The 14,933-nt window shown below is 42.7% G+C and overlaps 1 protein-coding gene across 8 annotated transcripts in view; it reads right to left on the reverse strand.

Moving 5' to 3' along the window:
- Window positions 1-14,933, reverse strand: part of KDM2A (lysine demethylase 2A) — a 361,653-nt gene that overhangs the window by 251,457 nt on the left and 95,263 nt on the right. For all 8 annotated transcript variants that reach the window (XM_069980774.1, XM_069980773.1, XM_069980770.1 and 5 more), the window contains one exon: window positions 9,970-10,063. In XM_069980774.1, the coding sequence (XP_069836875.1) occupies window positions 9,970-10,063 (94 nt within the window). The remainder of the gene's footprint in view (window positions 1-9,969; window positions 10,064-14,933) is intronic.

Here is a 14,933-nt window from a genome sequence, read left to right on the forward strand (position 1 = left end):
AGCCTCCTCCTTCTTAAGAGACCGGGGACCTTCGTGTGCTGTCAGGAGAGGAGCTCGTCCGGCACCTCGCCACTCTGCACCAACAGCCCCGTACCTTGAATTTACGATTTTCACAAAAAAATCAAATTTTCAAATTCTGGGCGAATTAATTAAATTAATTTGATTAATCGCCCAGTGCTATGCCCAGCAGGTACGCCTTTGCAGCATCCCAAACCCATCTATCTGTTGTTGCATTTAGGTTATCTTCAAAGAGGCTCTTTGTTTTTATTAGGGTCAACCAGAGCCAGATAAACCAAAATCTATGACGCTTGAGAGATCTGCATTCTAAAGGTCCTTTAACAGGTGCAGATAAATCGCTTAAGGCCCTATTCCACGGAACGATTATCGTCCGTATTCGGCCGCTACGAACGATAATCGTCCCGTGGAATAGAGTGCAACGATCAGCCGACATCGTTCATGTCAGCTGATCGTTGCAGTCGCTTGTTTTTCAACATGTTGAAAAACAAGCGACTGAAATAGCAGCGATCTGCTGCCGTCGCTCCGTTGAATAGGAGCATCGGCAGCAGACGCTGCTATATCCTATGGGCTGCCCGGACGATCAGCGATCCTCCGAGCAGCCCCCCCGACGCCCCCTCCCGCACTCACACGCTCGCTGCAGCCGCGATGAATAGCGGCGGCAGCGAGCGGGGAACGAGGAGCTAACGAGCACTGAGAGTGCTCGTTTACTCCTCTGACGACCCGTGGAATAGGGCTATTAGGTGTTCCCTTAGCAAACGATAAATGATGAGAGAAGACAAAAGACAACAGTGTCACTCTAAGGGCCCTATTGCACTGGACGATTATCGTTCAGATTATCGTTAAATCGTTCGAATATAAACGATAATCGTTCGGTTGAAATGCAGCGATTAACGACCGAACGAGAAATCATTGATCGCTTTATAAGACCTGGACCTATATTTATCGTTGCTCGGTTGCAAAACGTTCGCAAATTGTTCGCATTGAATAAGACATCGTTCGGTCGTTCGCAAAAGATACGAACGCAATAGCGAATAAATAGCGAAGAAAAAACGATCGCAATTATGATCATAACTAACAATTATCGTTCCATGGAAATGAGTGAACGTTTTCAGGTCTTTCGCAATAGCGGTCGTTTGAGATTGTTAATCATTAACAATTATGCAAACGATAATCGTCCGGTGGAATAAGGCCCTAAGGGTCCCTATTACAAGGCCCGATCATAAACTGTAACTGAGCACCGAATCTGCTAGATCGGCTCTCATTTACTGAGCAATTACACAGGTCGACTACCGGGCAGCTAGGGCTGCATGGAAATTGTTAGCGATTTCGGTGTAGCCCTTGCCATTAGTATAAAGAAATAACTCACCTTACCACATTCCCTGTTGTCCTCGGAGGCCTTTCCCAGTCTTTGCAGCTCTGCCTTCTATGCACTGATAGGCTGCCTGTGGCTGAGCCAGTTTGTAAAACTTAACTCAAGTTCTGCTATTCGTTCACTGTAGTTCTACATAGTTCCTAATCGTTCAGTGTAACTGCACATAGTTCATTCTTGTGCTGGAATCAGATGGAGTAAATGATTGTAGTAACAATTGTAACTAATGACCATCCTTTTGTGTAATATGCTGAACGATTTTAGGTTAATGATAAAAAATTGCATTTGCAATCATTTATTGTTAAAAATCGCTTTGTCTAACAGTACCCTAAGAAAAGGGAAGTATTTACAGAAGACAAGGTAAGGTGTAAGGAGGGGTGTAGTGCAATGTACTGTATGTGAAGTATTATGGGTAATGTATATAAACTTATCTGTATATACGTGTGTGTGCGTGTGTGTGTTTATGAGCATGAATGTGTGTGCTATTAGCATACAATAGTGTAGATTAATAACTTTTTACTAGTTTTTTGGTGTAAATAAAACCTGAAGAGAGTTATTTGGTGGGGGCTCTGAGTTCTTTGTGCTGCCGCTTTGATTTGGCCCATGTGAGATCGTGGAGAACATGCACAATGTCACATTGTGTGACACGTCACACTGGGGCTGTATTTGGACAAGTTTGTTTTGTTTTTTATTAAAATAAATACACCCACACCCCTCTTTGACCATTCTCTCTCTCTCTTTATCGCTCTCTCTATAAAAAATGCAATTATCAATGTAGTCCTCCAAATCCAATGTTGTTTGCAGGATAGTCGTGTTGGCCCTTTGCAATAAATTAGCAAGTTTTGGGCTGCAGTTTGGGCAGTCCGTCTTTAAAGGTTTTTCATCACTGACCTAGAGTGTTAGGGTCCTATTAGACAAAGCAACTTTTATTTTCTAAGAAGATTGCAAACAAGCTCTTTTTCAAACGACCTGAAATCATTCACCATAATACAACAAACTATAGTCGTTAGTCACGATCATAATTACTATCATTCATATACTCTAGTACAGTGATTTTCAACCAGTGTGCCGTGGCACACTAGTGTGCCGCGACACATGGTTCGGTGTGCCGCGGGGAAAGTTCCCCAAACTATGGTGCCCCTGTGAAACAGGAGAAAACAATGGGGGAGAGAAACCTGGGGATGGGAGAGAAACAGGGGAGAGAAGCAGGGGGGAGAGAAACATGGGGATGGGGGAGAGAAACAGCGGAGAGAAGCAGGGGGAAGAGAAGTTTGGTGGAGAGAAGTTGGGGGGGAGAGAAGTATGGTGGAGAGAAGCACAGGAGAGAAGCACGAAAGAGAAGCAGGGGGGAGAAAGTATGATGAAGAGAAGCACAGGAGAGAAGCGGGGGGAGAAGTATGGTGGAGGGAAGCACAGGAGAGAAGTAGGGGGGAGAAGTATGGTGGAGAGAAGCACAAGGGGGAGAAGAAAACAGGCCCAGGTTTCACACTGAGTGAGTATAAATACATTTAGAATCTATATTATTAACTATATGTATAATATGTACTGTTTTAGTGTCATTTTGTGCCATTTTGGTTGGTGGTGTGCCCCGGGATTTTTTAAGTATAAAAAGTGTGCCGCGGCTCAAAGAAGGTTGAAAATCACTGCTCAAGTATACAAACAATAGTAAGAACGAACGAGGTATATATACACTGCAAGATTTGCACAAGATTAACCATTTCATGGTCAGCTCAAAAGATTCAACCAACTACACACGCACTTATGTTCGTTAGTCATTTGATCGTTGCCTGCATACGCACATAAATAGTATTGTTTAAACTTGAATGATAATCTTTCTGTTTAACCCCTTAACGACACAGGGCGTTCAGAGCAGGGCCGCGCGGCGACCCGCTCTGAACCGCTGCGGTCCTGGGTGATGCATGTAGCCTGGGACAGGCAGCAATTAGCGGGCACGGTCCGATCGCCGTGCCCGCTAATCAAGTTTTCAGATGCAGCTGTGAAAGTTGTTATTAATATTATTAATAAAAAAAAAAAACTCCCCAAATAAAAGTTTGAATCACCCCCCCTTTTCCCATGTTATAAACAAAAATAAATACACAAACAAACATACATGTTTGGTATCGCCGCGTGCATAATCTCCCAAACTATTAATTTATCACATTTCTGATCTCGCACTTTAAACGGCGTAAGCGCCAAAAAATTCCAAAGTGCAAAACTGCGCATTTTTGGTCGCACCAAATCCAGAAATATTGTAATAAAAAGCGATCAAAAAGTCGCATATAGGCAATCAAGGTACCAATAGAAAGAACACATCATGGCGTACGTAATGACACCTAACACAGCCCCATAGACCAAAGGATAAAAGCGCTATAAGCATTGTAATAGAGCGATTTTAAGGAACATATATTTGGTAACAATGGTTTGAATTTTTTACAAGCCATCACAAGAAAAGTTATACATGTTACATATCGTTGTAATCGTGACGACTTGAGGAACATGTATAACAAGTCAGTTTTACCCCAGGGGAACGGCGTAAAAACTAATACCACCCAAATAAAAAAAAAATTTAGTTTTTTTTTACAATTTCACCACACTTTTGACATTTTTTTTTGTTTTGCAGTGTACTTTATGAAAAAATTAAGCCTGTCATTGCAAATTACAATTAGTGGCGCAAAAAATAAGGGCTCAAGTTGGTTTCTAGCTGAAAAAATGCAAGTGCTATGGCCTTCTAAGCACATGGAGGAAAAAAACGAAAACCCAAAAATGCTAACTGGCTCTGTACTTAAGGGGTTAATAATGCCCTTAAGCATAAGGATACATTTATAAATGGTTCTGTCATTGCTGTTTTTTTTAAATTAATGTGTTCCCTTTACATATTGTATCTTTTCCAGGCCCGACCGATAAGCATACCCTGCTCCTTTTTCTGCTAATTTTCCTCTACTCTCAAAAAGTTCACCTGGGCCCATAAACCAGCTTGTTCAGCTAAATCTATACTCTACTGGCCTAAGTTGCAAAGGGAAGTGGGCCTCCCCAACCTATATTTGTACTATGTGGCAGCCCCCTTGTCTAGAATTCTGGATTGGCACAGACATGCCTTCTCCAAACTTTGAGTCTCAGTGGAATCTGCCATCTCAGATAAATCTCATTGTGGGTCCATAGATGTGTTCTTTTTGTTCTATTTCGTCACACCCCACATTACGCCAACTCTAAAACTATGTAACACACACACCTATCTGGGTTCCTTAAACCCTATACCTCTCCGCTATTCCCCCATCCTGTGTTTGACGATGTAACCAAAAGAAAAAGTGAGTGGTGTACAATAAAGTATAGAGAGTGACTAAGGGGAAGTGTAATGTATACAGAATTAAAAAACAAACTCATGAAGGGAGTTAATAATAATTAATAATAATAATAATTAATAATAATAATAATAATAATAATAATAATATTATGGCGTCAAAAGATTCCGCAGCACTTTACAACTCTGGGGGTACATACATAAATCAGACGTTACAAAGATATAAATATAAATTATCCATACATTAACAGTGAGGGCCGAGTTTGCATGGATGAGCTTACAGACTATTTGGAGAGGGTTGGAGACAAAAAGAAGAGGGGCAAAGTGATTCATTGTTACTATGGACCAAGCATCTTTAGAAATAAGGCAGTGCAGGTAAGGGTGGGTGAACCAGTAACCAACTACAAAACAAAAGGAGAGATAGAGGCGCTTTCTAGTGTAGTATCCAAGCACAGGTTAGTAGAGGCTACAAAAGGTGAACAGCAATATGCTCACCTGGGCGAGTTGTGCTAAGCATAGGCACAACTCTATTGTAGGCTTAGAGAAGCTCACCGCTGTCAGCTCTAGGTGTCTTGAGGTAAAACCAGGAGATGCAGGATAATGTAGAGGTTTCCCAGCAGTAGCTGTCTGGGACAGGAAGACCTTGGATGGGTCCGGCGCAGGTGACATGCACAGTGGTAGCAAATGCCGCTTAGTATATAACCATAGGTGGTATATTACAGTGAAGATTTATTACAAGCAACGCGTTTCAGCTCTATAATAAGGCAGAGCAGCAGGGCTAATACTATGGACTATATAAGGAGAATAGAAGGTAAACTATGACATAGAATCCGGATGAAGTCAGCACGTAAGTGATGGAATGTGCGTGGCAGTATTTTTTTTTACATACATAGACAGACAGACAGACAGTGTGTGGACACATGACAGCAATAGGGAAGGCGGGGTGTGTTCAGCGTGGACGAATTAGGAAGTGAAAATCACAGAGCTGTTCAGGAGGACAGTGGCAAACTTTTCTATGCAGCAGTGTGAATGCATGTAAGTGCAAGCACATTATAACAGCAGTGTGTATAGCTGAGTGTAAGGTCAGGTACATTATAGCAGGAATGGAGAGGATGGGAAACACAAGGGCTGACAGACTTCAGGGAGCATGAACAAATGATCAGGACATATGTGGGCACAGTATAGCAGCACTCTCTGTCTGGGGAGGGAGCACTTACAGCTATGAAGAGGTTACCTCCACAGTCTTGTCCCCTGATGCAAGCCCCAGCCTGAAGTGGATCTGCTATGATTTAGAAGGTGAGGGAGACTTCCTGGGTCAGAGTACAGTGCTGTAGCCTAACCTGTGCAGGCCATGCCCCTCCCCCACTCCCCATGCCACCCAGTACAGAGATTTCTTAAAACCAAAGCAATGCTCTTAACCCAAGTTACAGTTTCGAAAAACTGTGAGCTCTTGAGTGGGTGTGTGTATATATTATAATTATATATATATATATATATATATATATATATATATACACACATATACACACATATATACATACACACACACTGTACATTATATACATTCAGACCTGTGTTATGTGTACTAAATAATGGCCCTATTTCACGGGTCGTTTAGAGGAGCTAATGAGCGCTCTCAGCTGGAGGGGCTGTGGGGAGCTGCGGGGGGGGGGGGGGGAGAGGGCTGCCCGGGGTATCGCTGATCGTCCGGGCAGCCCATAGGATACAGCAGCGTCTGCTGCTGATGCTCCTATTCAACGGAGCGACAGCAGCAAATCGTTGCTGAATCAGTCGCTTGTTTTTCAACATGTCGAAAAACAAGCTACTACAACGATCAGCCGACATGAACGATGTCGGCTGATCGTTGCACTCTATTCCATGGGACGAATATCGTCCGTAGCGGCCGATATATTCCGAATACGGACGATAACCGTTCCGTGAAATAGGGCCTTTACTGTTACTCTAGATTCTATTGATTAAATAAATATATTTTTCTCACACTTGAATGTACACATACCCTTTGTGTATGACACGTAGGAGGGAACCATGGGTACTTGTATAGTCATGAAATGATTGATAGGAGCATGGCATGAGCGTTATCTACCATGATCTCCCTTTATGAGTTTGTATTTTAAAGGTGTAGAGCGGCCGAAGGTTTTCCCCCATTCTCAACCCACATAAAAAGTTATATAGATCCATAATATACATAGATAGCGAATTCAAGCTCCTTACCCCACTTTCCCTGGTCCCGCTGGCTGAAGTGACTTACGTCCGGGTTCGGGCAGGACCATGTTACAGCCCCGGGCGCCATCTTGGGTCGGGACGTAGGTCCTATATGTCACGATCCGGGGCGTTCCTGGGGCTCCCAAGAACGCCCTCCCTGTCTTGGCACGCCTCTTAAACTTTGCTATATAGTGTATGGGGAACATGTAGGTGTATATGGGGTAATGCACGGCAGGGTAAAGCAGGTTGTACACTGTCAGTCAAGTGTATGACATGCTTTACCCTGCCACGCTATCTACATCAATGTCACTACTATTAGAACTACAAGTCCCAGCCAACCCAATGGCCATACACGTTAGTCCAGTGTATGGCCATTGGGTGCGTTGGGACTTGCAGTTCTAATAGTAGTGGACTTACTGTGATAGAGGCTAACCAATAGCAGAGTTAGTAAGAGGCGTGCCAAGGCAGGGAGGGAGTGCCCGGGAGCACCAGGAACACCCCGACTGGTGACATATGGGAGCTACGTCCCGACCCAAGATGGCACCCAGGGCTGTAACATGGTCCTGCCCGAACCCGGAAGTAAGTCACTTCCGGTAGCCAACAGGACCAGGGAAAGAGGGGTAAAGGAGCTTGAATTTGCTTATCTATGTATATTATGGATCTATATAACTTTTCATGTGGGGAGGGAATGGGGTAAAACCTTTTTGGCCGCACTACCCCTTTAATTCTGCATCCAGCCTTTTTTCTTTGTTTTAGTTCCTATTGCTTGAATAAAAAATTTTTTTTTTACTTGTGGATAAGCATTAATTTCTTTCTCTGGCTTTTTACTTTTTTGAATACATTCTGTTTGACCAGCCATTTCCCCCAGGGTGGAAGACCCCACTTTTTGTACTTTGTCCAAAGTGGGCCTCTTTAGGACCAAAACCTTCCTTTAAACCTCCACATGGCTCCCTCTCTCAGCCCTCAGAAATTGCTTGGACTCCTGCATCTTAGGATGCTGGAGAGCCCTGAAACTCTTCATTTTCTTTTTGTTTTCTTCTCCTTTTAATTTTGAGGGGTCGCTCACCCCTTTAAGTCTTTATGTATAAGCTTTGGCCCTCTCAGCAATTCTCTCTCTTCTTTATGCCATGTTGGGCTCCCCACTGGAATCACCTAGCCCTCTATTTTTAGCCACCTGGAAAAAGAACTTTGGCTTCTCCCTATAACAGGCTACCTATTCCCGCCTACAAGAGGCTGGCTATAAGGTACTCTCCAGATGGTAGTGTCCCGACACATACCCAAAGGATTTTTGCTGAGGCATCCCCCTTACACTGGAGGAATTGCAGAGAAGGCGGCACTCTCCTAGATTGCTTTTGGAATTCTCCAAAGCTGGTCCCGTTCTGGAAGGAGGTCTGGCACTTAGTTTTCACCTTCACAGATCACCAGGTGCCCTTTTCTCAGGCATTCTCTCTCATATTTTGGATATCCCAGTTAAACACAATACAGTCATTCTGGACTCAACCATCTGGTCAACACAGCTAGAGCTTGCATACCAGCACTGTAGCAGTGTCCAGACCCTCAGACTCTATCCCTGTTATTGCGCAAGGTCAAGGACACCCAGGCGAAGACCTAACAATTCAATTGTAATACTGAAACACTTGCTTCTACTAGACCTAGTAGTACTGGGCTAAGTTTACTGAAACTAATAAATGTTTGAAGCTTTTAGCTTAGTACCCACCCTTCTGCAGCCCCCCCCCTTTTTCTTTCTCTCTTCACCTCCCCCCTGTTCTTTTATTCCCTTTTACTCCTCCTCCCTTTAACCTCCTTTGTTTGAAGTTTCTAACTCATAGTCGTATTAGACGGCCTGCTGCCTCCTAAAAGTTTAGCAAGGGCTGCACAGGCATCGCTGTCAGTTAAGACACTTCTATGAAGCTACAGCGGTGGCTCCAGGAAGAGAGCAGAGGGGAGAATATTGAGACCATGGACAGGTAATGTAGACAGGTTTTTTTGTTTTGTTTGTTTGTTTTTTTACACAAATCATCAGCCGTTGGCTGTGCTTTGGTTTGACCAGAAGCCACGCGCGGTCGGCTGCCGATAATTTTAGGTCAGGATCAAAATACACGATCAGCTGATGATTGTAGTCATTGGCTAATCGTCTCTATTACACAAAGGGATAATCAGAATCAGGCCGGTTATTGGTGCATGTAATAGGGCCCACAGGCCTATGGTCCTTTTTCTGTTGTCCCATGGTTCATATACCACGTTTATGTTAGTGCTTCAATGTGTGCAGTCTTGTACTTTTACTTAAAAAATTTACTGAGAGTTATTTAAAAAGAAAAACCTTCGCTGACTATTTTTTCAATAATTATTTTTTTTTTTACTGGTGTAATTTTTTTTTTTTTTATTTACTCAGTTTACAGGCTTAGTAATGGAAGCAGTCTGATAGATGGCATCCATTACTAACCTGGGTATAAGTGTTGGCCCATAAAACAGCCAATATTAACCCCCATATTACTACCCCAGTACCACAGGGGTATTTGGAAGTGCTGGGTACCATCAGTCCTGCTCCTGATAGTAATACCAGAGTGGGAAAGGCCCTTTATTAGCCTAATAAAACCAGCCTGCTATCGTCCCAGACCAGTAGTGTCATTTGTTGATGCTTTGGGACTGCTGGTACCGTGTTCTTCCCACTTTAATGCTTTACAGTACTTACATATTCCCTAATAAAAATATTTGTACTGTACCTCAGTGTACCTACAGTTTTTAAGTACTTGACATGTGGCAGTAATTGATCTCAGCACCCAGACCCCCAAGACACTGTTACATGTGAAAAGCTTTTTAAAACTCACCACATTCAGGATGTGTAATACAAATTTGTTTTGTTCCCAAAAGGCCCTAGTAAACCAAGTCTTCACCCTTTCATTTATACATGTTATATATAAAACAAAATAAAAAAAAAAAGGCACAGACAATTACATTTTATCAATTTTTGTACAGAAACAAAACTCCGAAAAAATACTGCCCCTTAGATCGGGGTGAGCTCTTTAACACTGAATAAAGGCACAAGAAAACTGACAAATACCTTGCCTCCTCGCAGGATGTGGTACCATACTGATGTACCCCCAAAGTCTACATGGAAATCAGTGTAACAGCCTCTTACGCTCATGAGGCAGTACCTATGTAAAAGAGAACAAGTTACAAAAGCACAAACATCTATTTTAAATTAAATTAATCTGAAAACAACAGATGCTAGGCATTTTGGATTATTGATTACTGATATAGTAAATACAAGTGGTATTTCTGTTGTCTTCAACCAAATATCTTTATGTATTAAGGCCCTGTTCCCACTGAGCAAAGGTAGTGGAATTCCGCAACGGAATTGTCCGCCGCGGAATGCCGTTAGCCTCACGCTCATAATGGGAGTCTATGGGAGGCGCGCGCTCCTGCTCTGTACGCGCTGAAGAATGAACATGTCCGCCGCGGAATTCCGCTACCTTTGCTCAGTGGGAACGGGGCCTTATGTAATAATAAAATATTAAAATGGTGGTGCCCATCCTCTCCAGTTGGTTTAGAACAGATAATTTTAATTGGAGCTGGTCTACAACTCTAGTCTAAACTGATGCATTATGTGCAATCAAATTTATTAAAAATGTACAAGCATTTCTAAAACTGTACTGTTTGAGAGATATAGACTTACTAAACCCCATGTGCCTGCATTGTTTTGATAAACTGTTGCCCTTGGTTACGACCCACTAAGGTGGGCCAGGCATGCTCAGTTCAACTGCAATCTACAAGCAAAGGGGATTGAGAGACAGAGAAAAGCAGAGGGTACTTAAAAGGGGTACATCTTTTGGTCCCCTGTTGAACAATCTCGCTGCTACTTCTGAAACGGACTCATGTCAGTAGTGACAGCCCACTCAGCCAATCACTGTCTCGCTTCAGTCACTGGCAACACAAGTCCATCTCAGAAGTTGTGGTGGAAGTGTTCAGAGAGATACATAAAAGACACCATAGTGGAACTTCAGGCAAGTGTGGTTAGGTAAGAATAGGGTGTCTTTTACTTTCTATGCACACCCTGCACTTAGATGGCCACCATACCCCTTAAAATCCATGGAGAATAAAAACAGTACTGTAAATTTACAGCACGTTGTACTGCTTTACATTTGAGAAGGATGTGGAACATATCTGATTTTACCAGATTTGATTACTGACACAACCATTTAACCATTTAAGGACCAGGCCCAAAATGACCCAGTGGAGCGTGCAAATTTTGATCTTTGCGCTTTCAGTTTTCCCTCCTCCCCTTCTAAGAGCTCTAGCACTTTCAGTTTTCTATCTACTAGGCCATGTAATGGCTTGTTTGTTACAGGAATAGTTGTACTTTGTAATGGCGCCTTTCATTTTACCATAACATATATGACGGAATCCCAAATATATTATTTATGAAGATATAAATAGGTGAAATCGTAAAAAAGAATGCAATATGGTAACATTTGGGGGTTCCTGGGTCTACGTAATGCACTATATGGTAAAAACAACATGAAACTATTATTCTATAGGTCAGCCCGAACACAACCATATACAGGTTTACACAGATTCTCTAGTGTATATATTTTTTTTTTTATGAAATCCTTTTTTTTTTTGGCAAATAATTGTTACTAAAATGGGCCTATTATGACGCTTATTTTTTCACCTATGGGGCTGTATGGGGTGTCATTTTTTCCGCCATGATCTCAAGTTTTTATTAATACCATATTTGTGAAGATCGGACATTTTGATCACTTTAATTTTTTTTTTATATATAATGTAACATAAAATCGGTAATCCGCGCACTTTTTTCCCCTCTTTTTGTCTACGCCGTTCACAGTTCACAATGACGCTTGTAATATTTTAATAGATCGAACAATTACGCACGCTACGGTATATTATATGTTTATTATAGTGCTTGAAAAGCACTATATTGTAATCCGTATTCTTCTTCATCCGTTTCTTCTTCTTCTTCCAACCATTTTTCTGCACGTAATAAAGCCCGAACCGCTTTGCGCACACACTCCATTCAAACTGCGTTTCGAAGCCCTTGGCGGTGTGAGGTGTGCTATTTTCGGTTTCGATCAGATTTGTCATTTTTAAGAAATTTACGTTTAAAGACACCTTATTTCCCATAGAAAATAATGGCCCAATGCAAATAATGGCCACACTCTAACCGCTAACAGCCAATCTCGTCAGGCAATGTATCAGAACATCCACAGTCACATTACCACTATTGGCCAATAGAAGATGTAATATATGGAAGGTCCTTAACGATTTTGTCTCACTGACATGAGTAAGATTGTCACGGTAACCGAGCAATGATCTTTACCATTATAAGTACCCAAGTCGCCCTTAAAGGGACCCAGGTTGCCCTTAAAGGGACCCAAGTCGCCCTTAAATGGACCCAAGTCGCTCTTAAAGGGACGGGACCCAAGTCGCTCTTAAAAGGGTCTCATGTAGCTCTTAAAGGGACCCAAGTTACTCCAAAAGGTATGGGACCCATGTCGCTCTTAAAGGCACCCGGGTCGCTCTAGCGACATGGGTCTCTTCAAGAGCGACCTGGGTGCCTTCAAGAGCGAAATATGACGCTTAAAGGGACCCAGGTCGCTCTTAAAGGGACCCAGGTCGCTCTTAAAGGGACCCAGGTCGCTCTAGCGACATGGGTCTCTTTAAGAGTCATATTTCGCTCTTGAAGGCACCCGGGTCGCTCTAGCGACATGGGTCTCTTTAAGAGCGAAATATGGCTCTTAAAGAGACCCATGTCGCTAGAGCGACCCGGGTGCCTTTAAGAGCGACCTGGGTCCCTTTAAGAGCGACCTGGGTCCCTTTAAGAGCGACCTGGGTCCCGTTAAGAGCGACCTGGGTCCCTTTTAAGAGCGACCTGGGTCCCTTTTAAGAGCGACCTGGGTCCCTTTTAAGAGCGACCTGGGTCCCTTTTAAGAGCGACCTGGGTCCCTTTTAAGAGCGACCTGGGTCCCTTTTAAGAGCGACCTGGGTCCCTTTTAAGAGCGACCTGGGTCCCTTTTAAGAGCGACCTGGGTCCCTTTAAGAGCGACCTGGGTCCCTTTAAGAGCGACCTGGGTCCCTTTAAGAGCGACCTGGGTCCCTTTAAGAGCGACCGGGGTCCCTTTAGAAGCGACCTGGGTCCCTTTAAGAGCGAAGGGACCCACGTCGTTCTTAAAGCGACCCATGTCGCTCCAAAAGGGACCCATGTCGCTCTTAAAAGGGACGGGAGCCAAGTTGCTATTAAAGGGATGGGACCCAAGTCGCTCTTAAAGGGACGGCACCCAGCATTAAAGTTAAAAGGAAGTCACTGGTAAACGGGCGCTCTTTTCAAGCACTATGTATTTCCCTGGAAATGCAAATCTAGTCTATATATTTATGTTTTATTTATATAATGGGAAAGGGGGGTGATTTCAACTTTTATTGGGGGAGAGGTTTTGGGGTAGTGTGTTAGCGATTTTAACTTTTTTTTTATACATCTTAAGTCCCTTTTAGGGGACGTGTACATACATGAGATTAATTTTCTACACTGATCATTGCTATGCCATAGGCATAGAACTTATCAGTGTTATCAGCGCTCTGCTCATTGAGCCTGTCCAGGCTCAGTGAACAGATCGCCGATCGGACCGCGCGGAGGCAGGTGAAAGACCGCGGCGTTTAAGGAGTTAATGTCACGCTGCAGCGTGTCATTAACGATGAGGCCCCCACCTGCTATGAAGCGCGTTCCGCTCCGGAGCGCGCTTCACAGCTCAGGACGTACCGGTACGTCCAGGGTCGTCTGGGCACAGACTTCCAGGACGTACCGGTACGGTCGTAGGTTAAAGACAGTGTAATTTATGGTATTATAATATTTTTGTAGTACAGAATAATTGTCTCTTTGTTGGTTAGTGTCATAATATTGTTGGTTAACCCCTTCAAGACTAAACCTATTTGCACCTAAAAGACCAGGCTCAATTTTCAAAATCTGACCTGTCTCACTTTATGCGCTTATAGCTCAGTGATACTTCAACGTATGCTATCGACTCTGAGACAGTTTGTTCGTCACATATGGCACTTTATATTAGCAAAATTTGGTCACTACTTTGTGCGTTTTTGTGAAAAACATCAATATATCATGAAAAATAAAAAAAATTAGCATTTTATGAACTTTGAAATTCTCTGCTTCTAAAAAAAGAAAGTCGTATCACATAAATTAGTTACTAAGTCACATTACCGTATGTCCTCTTTATTCTCGCTTCATTTCATAAACATATTTTGTTTTTTTAGGGTGTTACGGGGCTTAGAAATTTATCAGCAAATTACCACATTTTCGTGAAAGTTTCCAAAACTGATTATTTTAGGGACCAGTTCTTTTTTTTAAGTTGATTTAGGAGGTTTGTATACTGGAAACCCCCATAAGTGACCCCATTTTGGAAACTAGACACCTTAAAGAATTAATCTAGGGGTATAATGAGCATTTTAACCCTACAGGGGCTGGAGGAAAGTATTCGCCATTAGGCCATAAAAAAATGAAAAATTAAAATTTTCCAATAATATATACGTTTAGATAAAAGTTTCTCATTTTCAAAAGGAACATGAGAGAAAAAGCACCCCAAAATTTTTAACGCAGGTTCTCTTGAGTACTACGGTACCCCATATGTGGGCGTAAACCACTGTATGGGCACACAGCGGGGCTCAGAAGGAAGGGAGCGATAATTAGCTTTTCCATTGCAGATTTTGCTGAAGTTTCCGAGCGCCAGGTACATTTGCAGAGCCCCTGTGGTGTCAGCAGAGAGAAAAAAACCCCCATAAGTCACCCTATTTTGGAAAGTACACCTCAAAGAATTCATCTTGGGGTAGGATGAGCATTTTGACCCAACAGGTGTTAGAGGAAAGTATTCAAAATTAGACAGTAAAAATGAAAAACTTGACTTTTTCCAACAATATGTTCGTTTAGTTTGAAATTTCTCAATTTCACGAGGAACAAGAGAAAAAAAAAATAAAAGTACCCCAAAATTTGTAACGCAGGTTCTC

Source organism: Dendropsophus ebraccatus, chromosome 8 (genome assembly GCF_027789765.1).
Source record: "Dendropsophus ebraccatus isolate aDenEbr1 chromosome 8, aDenEbr1.pat, whole genome shotgun sequence".
Classification (NCBI taxonomy): domain Eukaryota; kingdom Metazoa; phylum Chordata; class Amphibia; order Anura; family Hylidae; genus Dendropsophus; species Dendropsophus ebraccatus.